Genomic DNA, 13,146 nt, shown 5'->3' with positions numbered 1-13,146 from the left:
CTGAATGGTCTAGTGGTTTTCCCTACTTTCTTCAATTTAAATCTGAATTTGGCAATAAGTTCATGATCTGAGCCACAGTCAGCTCCCAGTCTTGTTTTTGCTGATTGTATAGAGCTTCTCCATCTTTGGCTGCAAAGAATATAATCAATCTGATTTCGGTATTGACCATCTGGTGATGTCCATATGTAGAGTCTTCTCTTGTGTTGTTGGAAGAGGGTGTTTGCTATGACCAGTGCATTCTCTTGGCAAAACTCTATTAGCCTTTGCCTGCTTCATTCTGTACTCCAAGGCCAAATTTGCCTGTTACTCCAGGTATCTCTTGACTTCCTACTTTTGCATTCCAGTCCCCTATAATGAAAAGGATATCTTTTTTGGGTGTTAGTTCTAGAAGGTCTTGTAGGTCTTCATAGAACCATTCAACTTCAGCTTCTTCAGCATTACTGGTTGGGGCATAGACTTGGATTACTGTGATATTGAATGGTTTGCCTTGGAAACGAACAGAGATCATTCTGTCATTTTTAAGATTGCATCCATGCTGCATTTTGGACTCTTTTGTTGACTATGATGGCTATTCCATTTCTTCTAAGGGATTCTTGCCCACAGTAGTAGATATAATGGTCATCTGAGTTTAAATTCACCCATTCCAGTCCATTTTAGTTCTCTGATTCCTAAAATGTCGATGTTCATTCTTGCCATCTCCTGTTTGATCACTTCCAGTTTGCCTTGATTCATGGACCTAACATTCCAGGTTCCTATGCAATACTGTTCTTTATAGCATCGGACTTTACTTCCATCACCAGTCACATCCACAACTGGGTGTTGTTTTTGCTTTGGCTCCATCTCTTTTTCTTTCTGGAGTTGTTTCTCCACTCTTCTCCAGTAGCATATTGGGCACCTACCAACTGGGGAGTTCATCTTTCAGGGTCCTATCTTTTTTCCTTATGATGTTGTTGATGGAGTTCTCAAGGCAAGAATACTGAAATGGTTTGCCATTCCCTTCTCCAGTGGACCACGTTTTGTCAGAACTCTCCACTATGACCTGTCCATCTTGGGTGGCCCTACATGGCATGGCTCATAGTTTCATTGAGTTAGACAAGGCTGTGGTCCATGTGATCAGATTGGTTAGTTTTCCTGTGATTGTGGTTTTCATTCTGTCTGCCCTCTGATGGAGAAGGATAAGAGGCTTATGGAAGCTTCCTGATGGGAGAGACTGACTGAGGGGGAAACTGGGTCTTGTTCTGATGGGTGGGGCCATGCTCAGTAAATCTTTAATCCAATTTTCTGTTGATGGGCGGGGCTGTGTTCCCTCCCTGTTGCTTGACCTGAGGCCAAACTATGGTGGAGGTAATGAAGATAATGGCGACCTCCTTCAAAAGGTCCCATGCACGCACTGCTGCACTCAGTGCCCCAGACCCTGCAGCAGGCCACCGCCAACCCATGCCTCTGCTGGAGACTCCTGGACACTCACGGGCAAGTCTGGGTCAGTCTCTTGTGGGGTCACTGCTCCTTTCTCCTGGGTCCTGGTGCACACAAGGTTCTGTTTGTGCCCTCCAAGAGTCTGTTTCCCAGTCCTGTGTAAGTTCTGGCGGCTCTATGGTGGGGTTAATGGTGACCTCCTCCAAGAGGGCTTATGCCCACACCCAGGTCTGCTGCACCCAGAGCCCCTGCCCCTGCGGCAGGCCACTGCTGACCCGTACCTCCACAGGAGACACTCAGACACAGTTCTGGCTCAGTCTCTGTGGGGTCTCTGGGTCCTGGTGTGTCACAAGGTTTGTTTGAGCCCTCTGAGTGTCTCTGGTGGGTATGGGGTTTGATTCTAAACACGATTTCACCCCTCCTACCGTCTTGCTGGGGCTTCTCCTTTGCCCTTGGACGTGGGGTATCTCCTCAAATGTGGGGTATCTCCTCAGATGTGAAAAGCCACAACCAAATGGAAGGTGTTAACTACTTGATGACCTGGAGCACATAGCCCCAGGCCTCCTGGAGTTGAAGGAGTGATAAAGTTAACCCCTGTGACACCAACCTGTTACCTCACTGTCAGTCAGTCAGAGAATTGTGCCTGAGCTGATCACACACTCTGTGACCCCTTCCCTCACTTGGCCTTTATGTAGCTCAGTTGGTAAAGAATCTGCCTGCAGTACAGGAGACCTGGGTTCGATTCCTGGGTCTGGAAGATCCCCTGGAGAAGGAAATGGCAACCCACTCCAGTATCCTTGCCTGGAAAATCTCATGGACAGAGGAGCCTGGTGGGCTGCAGTCCATGGGGTTGCAAAGAGTTGGGCACGACTGAGCGACTAACACTTGTTTACTAAAACCGTTCAGGAACTGGGGGATTTTTTTGTGTGCCTGAGCCACCAGTCTCTTTGCATGACCCTGCAATAAACTCTTCTCTTCTCCAAACTCTCACATTTCAGTTTGTTTGGCCTCACTGTGTCTTGGTCATATGAATTCACACTTACAAGGTGGCCAAACTTCATTGTTCTTGTTACGTTTTCTGCAGCCTCTGCTTTAGAGTTAAAAAAAAAAATCCTCACACCTAAGCCTTTTCTTTGTTGACAGTTCAACATTCTCTATCTATATCTTGCTTGCTTCTGTGAGAGTAAGTGTAGATACACCACAGCATTCTCCAAATCAGAGGAAAGAGGAGTATTTTCCTTAAACACATGCCTTGCAAGTGTGGCCCCATCAACATTTATTGAACTCCAAGACAGAACAGAAGGTGGAGGTACACAGATGAATAAATACGGTGTCTGCTCTGACCAACTGGTGTGGCTTCCTGTTGGGAGCTGCCTTGCATTTGCAGGAGCCATTGACCAGCAGGGCTTGCAGAGGAGGCCCACACTTGGCTCTGGAGTCCAGTGGGCTCATGAAAGCTCCCGCACCCCCTAGCGTTTGCCACTCGGGAGGCACCTCTTCTGCCATTCCCCTTACTTGATGCCGAGAGACGATTAAAGATCCTTTCCTAGTACCATAGCGGATACATCGCAAATCAGGACTTGTGACTTCTGCGCTTCTGCCCTCACTCCCTCCTAAGGAGCCACTGCGCCCCCCAGCGGAGAAACGGCGGTGGAACCCCAGGGACCGCCCCTAACCTCTGGACACCTTAAAGTCCTCCTTAAGGAGCTCGCTGTCTCCACCATCTCCCCTCGTGGAGTCCCGCCCCGACGCGCCTCGTCCTGTGCCTCCGATTGGTTGGCTCCTGTGCGTGAAGACGTTGCGTCGTGGGGCGGGGCGAAGCAGCGTTGACCACAGGGCCTGTGTTCTGTGTCCTCGGCCACCGCCCCCGCTGCCGCGCTGTATCCGCCCCTCGCCTGCCCTTAGAGGGTACCGGCGACAGCCGTTTCTCTGGGGGGTCGCGCAGCCGCCAGACATCTCCGCCGAGCTGCTTTTTCTAGCTGGCTGCTGTTTTCGGCTCGGTCCAGGTCGGGGGGGGGGGGTGGGGAGTAGGGAAAAATGGCGCCGGCGCCCCAAGGCGTTCGGGAGGAGCCGCTGCTGGAGTGTGGGTCCAGATTGCTTTCCCGGTTGCTCTTCCTCGCCCAGGCAGTGCTGCTCCTGCTGCCAGCCGCCCGTGCAGGCCTCTGCCCCGCGCCCTGTTCCTGCCGCATCCCGCTGCTGGACTGCAGTCGCAGGAAACTACCAGCGCCCAACTGGAGGGCGCTGGCGACCTCGCTGCCCCCCGATGCCGTCAGCCTGTGAGTAGAGTTGCTGGGTGGGGACCAAAGGAAAGCGGGGGAGAGTGGGTGGGTTCCCCCTCCCAGAGGGGCAGGAGAGAGATGCCTGGCCGGAGGGTGCGGCCGGGAGCCTAAGTTCTGAAGGGAAATGCCATTGCGATATTGTGAACTTTCGGGGAGGATGGTGGGAGCCTGAAATCCTGGTGTTAGGGTTCTGGAGACTTGTAAGAAAACCACAGTTAAAATTCTTGGGACCTGGGAGTACGTGATTCCTGGGCTGGGAGGAGTTGGGGCGGGGATGTTGTTAAGAGCTCACTGGTTCTGGGGCACCAGCATTCGCTCTGAACGGTTGGGGCTCCTGGGCCACTTTGGGCTGCATCATCCAATGCATCAGCTTGAATGATCCCCGGGTATGTGATTTTATATCCTTATCATAAAGACTTATGTACTGTTTTTTGGCTGTCCACGTTTTGGCTAGTTTTGTGCTGTTTCTCATATTTAACTGGGTTAAAACTTCATGTGTTACTACGTACAATGCTACCTTGAACAAGCATTTTTATAAATAGCATTTTTCTTCTACTTTAAGAGTCACTGTAAAGAAGAAGGCTTATCCGTGACAGAATTAAGTGATGGGCATTTCCTTGTGGCAAATAATCTAAAAATCAGTACTCTTTGTTTATGTATAAGAAGCAAGTACCATGGTTGGATGAATTCTTCTGGAGACTCCACTGCTGAGTGCTCATCTTGACAGGCCTGTGTTAGACAGTGGCACCTGAGGAGTTCATTAGTCTGAGTCAGCCTGATGGCATTAGGAACAACTGTAGGCATTAAATGCTGCAATTATGGAGCTTCTTAACCACTAACATACAGTTATTTTCCTGCCACTAACTGAACAATGTATTTATTAATTGACAGACTTCTAATAGAGTCATCTCTAAAAAAAGCCCGAGGTGAAAAATAGATCCAGGTGTGGCTAAAGTATGAGGGGCTGTTGGATGTTTGACTGAAAACAACAAAATTCTGTAAAGCAATTATCTTTTAATTAAAAACATAAAAAAGAAATGGAATACAAATAAAATGTCTCTCTTTGCAGTGGTTAAAACCTTTATACATTTGCAAATAGGTTATGTTAGGAAAGAAAGCTACTTTGTAAATTCCTTGAGGAAATTAATGTTAACAACCAAATGTCATAGCATAGATCTGCAGTGTAATAAGGTGTTTTCTGTTGTTTTAGGATAGTGATAACTTTAACTAATTCTGATTCTCTTGACACAGATAAAAGGTAAAAATTCATATCAATGTGCAGCATAGTCTGAATTAAACCTAGTATAGTATCTTAGAAATGCAACAAGTACCTTTTCCTAAGAAATTCTTGAAACAACTATCTGATTATGACAGACTAAATTTGGTGCAGGTTTAAAAACAACACAACTTCATTTAGCTGTAATTGAAATGAATGTGGCCTACTTTTCAAGCTTATCCATTGGTAGATAAACAATAATTAGAAATAGTTTCATGTCGGATACATTTATTTTATGTCGAGGTTTGATTTTTGTGTAATGAAGACAAATTGCCCAAAGCCAAATAAAATTCAAAAATTTTAAGTGTCCTCTAGTGAAATTGGCATTTGCAGTTGAAGTGAAATGCCTTGGAGAGCAATTCTCTTGTAGAAATGTAACTGGATGGAAGCCTTACATTAGCAAAAGAACTATTACGATATTAAAAGATGGGATTGTGCTGTTTTAAACTGAGAAATACAACATTTTTTAAAAAATCAGTTGCTTTCAGCTATGAAACCAGCAGTGCACGTGGGTTTATGTACTTTTGAATCTTTAAAACACATTCAGTGCTTTAAATTATTAATGAATCAAACTCAAATGCTCTAACTTGTGGTAGCCATCAGAAAGTTGGTAGACAAGATTCATTAATCCTGGGTTCTAAAATATGTATCTGTCCCCAGTTACAGGCTTCCCAGGTGGCTTACTGATAAAGAATCCACCTGCCAATGTAGGGGATGCAGGTTCAATTCCTGGGTTGGGAAGGACCACTCCAGTATTTTTGCCACGAAAATCCCATGGACAGAGGACCTGGCGGGCTATAGTTCATAGGTTCACAAAGAGTTGGACATGATTTACTGACTTAATATAAACGCTTCCAGTTACTTACCCAGAGCCCCTGAAACCCTTGTAATTTCCAAAGTGATAGGAGAACTAGGAGCGCCTTTCATTTTTGTGTTTGGTCTTTGACCCTGATTCCTGACACAGAACTCATACATCTCTTAGCATTTTCTGGGTGATAGGAATGTCTTTTGACCAAATGAAATGACTTTTAGTTGGCTCCAGGATGGATTCAGGATGGGGACTGGTCACTAGAAAGACTAAGCCGTGATTAGAAGCTTGGAACTTTCAGCCCCGTCTCCCCTCCCCATCCTCCTGAAAGAGGAGAGGGGCTAGAGATTGAGGTAGTATTTGATCATGCCTGTGTGATGAAGACTTCATAAAAGTCCTAAAGTATGGAGTTTAGAGAGCTGCTAAGTTGGTGAACACATCTACTGCGCGGTATGCTGTGAGGGTGGTGCATCCCAACTCCATGGAGACAGAAGCTCCTGCACTGGACCCTTCTGGATCTCACCCTCTGTATGTCTTCATCTGGCTCTTCATCTGTGTCCTTTATTGTATTTTTTATTACATAGTAAGCCAGTAAATGTGAGTAAGTGTTTTCCTGAGTTCTGTGAGCTGCTTTAGCAGGTGGTTGAATCCAAGGAGGTGGGTCTTGGGAACCTCCAATTTATACCAAGTTGACAGAAATTGCAGGCAACGTGGGGACTTGTGATTGGTGTCTGAAGTGGGAGGCCGTCTTGTGGGACTGAGCCCTTAAGCAGTGAGGTCTACACTAATGCCCATTAGTGTCAGAATTGAATTGAATTGCAGGACAGCCAGCTGGTGAAGGAGAATTTGTTGGTGTCGGGGGGAAAAGGCACACATCTGGTGTCAGAAGTATTGTATGTGTGAGTAAAGGAAAAAACCAGTGACAAAAATTTTTTGCTTGACCAAACTTTAGTCAGTCTCCTGAACCTTATCCTGGACCCTTTCTGCACATTCTTCTAAAATGCAGTTTTAGCGGTATCTCTACTGAGTCAGTGTAGTGGGAATCCCCCATCCTCAGTGTCTGATCAGATTCCTCCACCTATACCACCCCCCAGGTGATATTTAATTACCCTGGCCTGTCTTCAGCAAGAATCCTGTTGGGTCTGTTGAGTTAAAAATCCCCTTTCCCTGATGTTTACTCATAGTAATTTTCCATTCACCAACCCTACTTGGCTCCTTAGCTGTGAGTTTCCTCTTATTCATGGAGTATTCAGAGTTAAGCCCAATCTCTTTTCCCAAACTTCAAAACTTCTTTGCAGTGGTTCCTTTATGGAGAAAGCCTCATCCCCCAAAGTCTTCCTTACCATGCTGTAACAAGTATCATTGAATATTTTTTTCCTTTTAACAGTTTGTGGTGCCACAACTCGGGATAGGATCAGATTCATCACTGGACCCCCGGACCTCTCACCCAGGACCCTAAGTGCATACCTTTGAAGTCTTTATCTTCACTCCTGACTGATTGATCGGGGATCCATTGGTGAGTCCGACTCCTGAACCATTGCACCGGACAAACATCCGTGGAAGCTGGTAAGGACAGATTTAGATGTTTAAGAGTCTGAGTACAGTTGACCTTGAACAACATGGGTTTGAACTATAAATAAATACTCCAGTACTACACGGTCCATGGTTGGGTGAATCCACAGATGCAGAACCTTGAATGCAGAGAAACTTCATGTTTGGAAGGCAATTACAAGTTACCTGTGGATTTTTAACTTTGCAGATGGTCGGTGCCCCTAACCTTCATCTTGTTCAGAGGTCAACTGTATGCTCCAGAAAATGGGATAGAGTCCTAGATAAACACAGGCTGGGTTAGAATCTCAGGTTCTGTGTTTGTAAGAAAGCTCAGTTAAGAGTCCTAGGCTTCTTTGTTTGAAGAAACTGGCCTGGAAATCTCTTCTTCCTAGCTCTGTTTTTCCTGAGTGGGGATTATTCCTTGACCCCTTATGCTGGAAATCTTTCTTCCTGGCTGGCTGTGAGGCCTTTCTCTCTCTTGGGTCCTCCTTCTTCCATGAGAACTTATCAGATGGCTCAAACACCCTTCTTGAATCCCTGCTGACTCTGTCTGCCTCCCTTCTTGTTGGCATGCTTTTATTGAGGGTAATATGGAATTTCACTGACTTCTTTGGCAACTTGAGATCTTTCTACACTGGCTCCTTTAAGACCTCTCCTTTCTCTTTGCTCTCCTCTTCCTTTGCTCTCTCACCGCCTTCAGTCTTCCTTCCAATTCCCTTGAATCCTATGATGCCTGTGTGCGTGCTAAGTCACTTCAGTTGTGTCCAACTCTTTGCAACCCCACAGACTGTAGCCTGCCAGGCTCCTCTGTCCATGGGATTCTCCAGGCAAGAATACTAGAGTGGATTGTCATTCCCTTCTCCAGAGGATCTTCCTCACCCAGAGATTGAACCCATGTCATGTCTCTTACACCTCCTTTGGCAGGCAGGTTCTTTACCACTAGCGCCACCTGGGGTATGTCTCCCTCAAAATCCCTTCATCCTTCATCCCTATGTCCACCCTGCCAAACCTTTTTCCACCTCCATCTTTGTAGTCACTTGAACTTTGGACCACCTGCTCTCCACTGGAGGCTATTAAGGAACTAAGGGCCCCCCAAAACAACTGAAAAAGAAAAGGCTGATTGGAAATACACTGGATGTTTTCACCAGTTGAATGGGCTTTGGAGACATCCAGATAAGTCTCTTGATATCTTCTTAGTCAACACCTAAAAAATTTGGTCCATAGTCTCCATATGATTACATATCAGGGCAAGGGAAGGTGGTCTGTACAAAATTGGTAAACAGATAACCTTAACTTGTCCCATTTGCCATAAACAAAACTCACATAAAAATATAGTGAAAATACAAGAGGTTGTTATTTTATGTAAACCAGTGAGTTTATATTTCTGTGTTTACTAACTTAGGACTAAAAATTTCCAGTGAAACCTGAGATCTGTTAGAATCCGTGTGTATGTTTATGTGGGTCTGTATATATGTTGTAGATAGATGTGAATTTTTCTGTTTCTAGGTGATATTACCAAATTAATTAATAAAATCCAGTTCTGTTCAAATTAGCTTAGAGAAAAACGAGCAGTTGCATAAGTATTCCTGATGCAAAACTGGAATCCCAGAGTTTTATTGGATCATTGATCTGCTCCTTTTAAGATCTCAGTAGTGGTGGTGCATGGGCTTAGTTGCCCAGTGGCATGAGGGATCTTCCGGGACCAGGGATAGAATGCTTGTCCCCTGCAAGTGGATTCCAACCATTGGCCCACCAGTGAAGTCCTTCCTGTGCCTAAGTAATCTGTCTAGGAGACAAAGATTTTGTATCTTAACAAAATAATTTCCTGTATTTCATGTTGTCTTTTTTTCAGATCTTTGATTACTTTAAAAAATTGAGTTTTCTCTTATTAGAAGAGCTATTTTTTTTAAAATCAACTGTGACTTTCTGTATTTGCCTTTGAAATCTTTTTCCACTTTGTTTAAATGGATAACTGAGTATTGTTTCACAATGACCTGTGATCTTAGTCAGGTTTTTAAAACTTTTTGATGTTTTTGACCTCACAAAATCAAACTCTGAATGGAATCTGATTTCAAACTAACTTTGAGACTTTCCAGAGTGTGCCTGGAAAATCTCAAGGGATATGTCTCTCACCTTGTAAAAGGATATGTTAAACTAATTAGGTTTATTTGATATTTTAAATTACATGAGAAGCATAGTAAATAAATGAGGAAAAACCTTAGGTTATACATGTATGGATACAAGTTACTAATATAGGTGTTTCAGAAAAGTTATGAAGTTCACAGAGATATGGAATAGCCTTGTTGTCTGGTTATTATGTTGAAGTATTGTATGCCACAGAGATAACTAATTTTCCTTATCAAATGAACTCTCATCAGAACTTTAATCATAGCCATTTTGAGTTTTTTTTCATTCATCAATAAGTTGTTGTTTTACTCTCCTTCTCTGAAAGTATAAACAGTCAGCCACAGGCAAGGATGCTTCATGATGGCATCAGGAAGGCCATGCCACAAGACTAAGAGTTTCCAGAAGTAATGAGGCCGATGAATTGATAAAATGGTTAACCCGAGACCAATTAGAATAAGAGTTAATTACATCAGACTGTAAACTAATGAGAATGGTTATAATTTTTTATCACTCTTTATTTGAAGCAATGCTGTTTCTTTAATGTTTTTTTCTTCAGATTTAAATAACCTTTTTCTTTTCTGTTGTGTTATGTATAGCTTAACAACAGTAATACCTTTGTGAACAAAGAAGAAACAGTTACTTTTTCTCCCTTCCTGGTTCCTCTAGAATTCAGAAACTTTTAGCTAGTATTCTTATTTTCAGGACAGTGTAGTAATTTGAATAAGTTCAATAATATGCTCTTGTAACAGGATCCAACTTGTAAATGATTGATATATTACTATGGCTTTGATTGAAATGTTATATTTAAAAGTGAACTGTGTATGGAATCTGGTTTAAGCTACCAAGGTTGAGTTCATGGACCAGTGTTCTTGGGAAAACTGGCCTGGCATCTGGCTGATAAGGTTCCCAGCCTCATAGGTGAGTAAGGAAAGTTGCTTCTGGGCTGGCTCAGGACCCTTAGGATATCTTGGGGACCCCAAGAAAAGCAAAATTCACCTGAATCTTTTGGAGTGGGAGATGAAGTCTGGTGGCTACTTCCTGAGCTGTCTTCCTAGCCTCGAGAGGCATTTAAAAGCCTAATCTGAGTTTCCTTTTGGCAAGTTTCAGTAGAACCAACTCAAAAAGAGCCTACTTATATGGTCAGTCACTATTCTTGCTGCACTTATGTAAATAATAAGGACAAATCTAATGAGATCAGAATTTGCAAGCAAGAGTTAAAAGGTTGACTGTAGAGAGAAAGTTTTTTGTTTCAGTGTAAAACTGTAGTGCAGGCTCGTGAATTCTGTCTTGCACATTGGCCAGTCCTTACCACATTCTCAGTTCTAGTTTCCTCTGATATCTGGCTGTGATGCTCCAAACTGATGTTTCCAGTTTTTCTCCCACCCTCCTGACGTGGCATCCCTGAGAACTAAAGTTGGCCTTTTCCTGAAATTCTGCAAGATGAAGCTAGATGACTTGGTATAAACCTAAAAAAAAAAAAAAAAAAGACCACGACACCTTGTATATGGGCAACCTCTGTGCCTCCTGAACAGTTAGTGCCTTCACCAGCGACATTGAAACTGCAAACCAGGAAACTTCTTCAGGTGACCACTGCCCTCCTCACTCTACCATTAAAAGATGCTTCAAGTTCAAAATCTAAGAATCCCAACTGGCTGTGTCTGGATTGAGAAATTGGGTCTCTAGCTATTAATTTTGGTTTCTCTTTTATTTTCATAGAAACTGCCATTATTAAATGCTTGACTGCTGGCACCACTGAGCAAATATCCACTAATACCAAGTCTCCACAGAAGGTTTACCCTGGTCCTTAATGAGCAAAAGACTACTGAATAAGAAAATAAACTTATGTTTCTCCTCTCCTTGAACAGAAAGGGGCCTGACAAAGATTCTTTGACTAAATTTTAATCGGACTCCTGAACCACCTTCTTCTAGGCTCATCTGTATACTTCCTTGTAAAATGCAGTTTTAGCAAGAATCCTGCTAAGTCAGTTTAGCAATAAACCCTTGATATCTGATCACTCTTGATCTGTGATCTGGTTTCTCATCTTCTGCCATCTCTCAGGTGATGTCTGATCACCATGGATTGTCTTCAGCAAGAATCCACTTAGGTCTATTTAGCCAGAACCCCCCTTACCCTTGTTTCCAGTTTTCCATCCATTGACCCTGCCTGTCCACCCTGCTTCGTGGCTGTGAATCTGTATTAGCACATGCAGCATTTGGAGTTGAGCTCAATTTCTTCCCCCACTGCAGAATTTCATCATTTTAGTCCATGTACTCATAGAGATAACCTGCATCACCTTGAATAAAGTCTTTCTTACCACATTTTAATGAGTGTCATTGATTATTTTTTCTTTTAGCACAGGGAGTTTTTCCTGGACATTTGGTATCACAGGAGTGAGACTTGCTAGAATGGACCTGGCTCATGGAAACATGGTTTGGGAAGAGAAAGGATAAAAGGCAGGGGATGCAGAGCCTTTGATTCCTGGGAGAGCATGTGGTCACCCATGGTATGGAGCAGCAAATTTGCTGCTCTCAGTTACTAAAGGTGAAAGTTACCAATGGAATTTAGAGATGAATCAAATTCCCAGCATGTCGGTTCACTGGATGCATAAGGAAATGGAAACTAACAAGAAGAAGGTGAAATGTTTAATCTCTTGGTTATTGTGATAACCAAATAATAATAGCTGACATTGAAATAATGTAATACAATGCTGCTGCTGCTGCTAAGTCACTTCAGTCGTGTTTGACTCTGTGCAACCCCATAGACAGCAGCCCACCAGGCTCCCCTGTCCCTGGGATTCTCCAGGCAAGAACACTGGAGTGGGTTGCCATTTCCTTCTCCAATGTATGAAAGTGAAAAGTGAAAGTGAAGTTGTTCAGTCGTGTCCGACTCTTTGAGACCCCATAGACTGCAGCCTACCAGGCTCCTCCATCCATGGGATTTTCCAGGCAAGAGTACTGGAGTGGGTTGCCATTGTCTTTTCTTTGTAATATAATGAGTAAGAGCTAAAATTGAAATTAAAAGCGAGTCCTGAGTCAGACCTTGATGTTGGACCAAGGTCAGATTTCACTAAGTCAGAGCTTTGGTCATTGGCCTCAAAGCTGCCCACCAAGGAAAAAAATGTGCAAGGATAGCAGAAAGTACCTCTTAGACCTCTGGTCACCAAGAATGTAGTCAGGGTGGGAGGAGAGGAAAACCAAGAAACTACTGAAATCTGGGAATATGGTGTGAAGAAGACATTTGCTTTTGTGGATACCAGCTTATTGAAGACCAAGGAATACCCTGAAGAACCTTTATTAAAATGGATTGTGGAGTAATTAATTTAGTAGCAGTATCTGGTTTTAGATGCTACAATGGGGAAAAGCATGTTTGAGTTGATGAAGGACCCACAGCTTACCATGAAACAATTACTGATGGCCATATGTGATTCAGACACAAAGCAGTTTATTTCTGAGGGAACAGCCAGCCTAATGGATTGGACAGAAGCCACTGTAAGGTCTCTTTATCCCTGAAGAAGAGGACTGCCCACCTCCTCCAATAAACAACAAGGGAAAACAAACAGTGTGTTTCGTATATAAGCCCCGTGGGTTTATCTTTCTGATAATTGAGATAGTCACCTGCTGAATATGTTTGTTACCCAGTCCATGGTAACTGCTGTGGTTAAGGGGGAACTCTTATATGGGCACCCCGT

General features: G+C 43.6%; 1 protein-coding gene and 1 long non-coding RNA gene across 5 annotated transcripts in view; both read left to right on the top strand.

Moving 5' to 3' along the window:
- Nucleotides 1-3,229: 3,229 nt before the first annotated feature.
- Nucleotides 3,230-13,146, top strand: part of LRIG2 (leucine rich repeats and immunoglobulin like domains 2) — a 95,637-nt gene continuing 85,720 nt past the window's right edge. For 2 of the 4 annotated variants that reach the window (XM_020871484.2, XM_020871485.2), the window contains exon 1: nt 3,230-3,692. In XM_020871484.2, coding sequence (XP_020727143.2) covers nt 3,454-3,692 — 239 coding nt within the window. In that variant the 5' untranslated portion in view covers nt 3,230-3,453. Of the gene's footprint in view, nt 3,693-7,166; nt 7,346-13,146 lie in introns of all 4 variants that reach the window. The other 2 variants (XM_070463881.1, XM_020871489.2) reach the window with 2 other exon arrangements.
- LOC139033906 (uncharacterized) lies at nt 7,352-11,776 on the top strand. The gene is made up of 2 exons (XR_011486390.1): nt 7,352-11,040; nt 11,174-11,776. It is a non-coding gene; the product is annotated as an uncharacterized lncRNA (long non-coding RNA).

The sequence above is a fragment of the Odocoileus virginianus genome, unplaced genomic scaffold (genome assembly GCF_023699985.2).
Source record: "Odocoileus virginianus isolate 20LAN1187 ecotype Illinois unplaced genomic scaffold, Ovbor_1.2 Unplaced_Contig_8, whole genome shotgun sequence".
Taxonomy (NCBI): Eukaryota; Metazoa; Chordata; class Mammalia; order Artiodactyla; family Cervidae; genus Odocoileus; species Odocoileus virginianus.
Note: the sequence above shows the minus strand (reverse complement) of the source record. Positions and strands in the feature narration are given on the sequence as shown.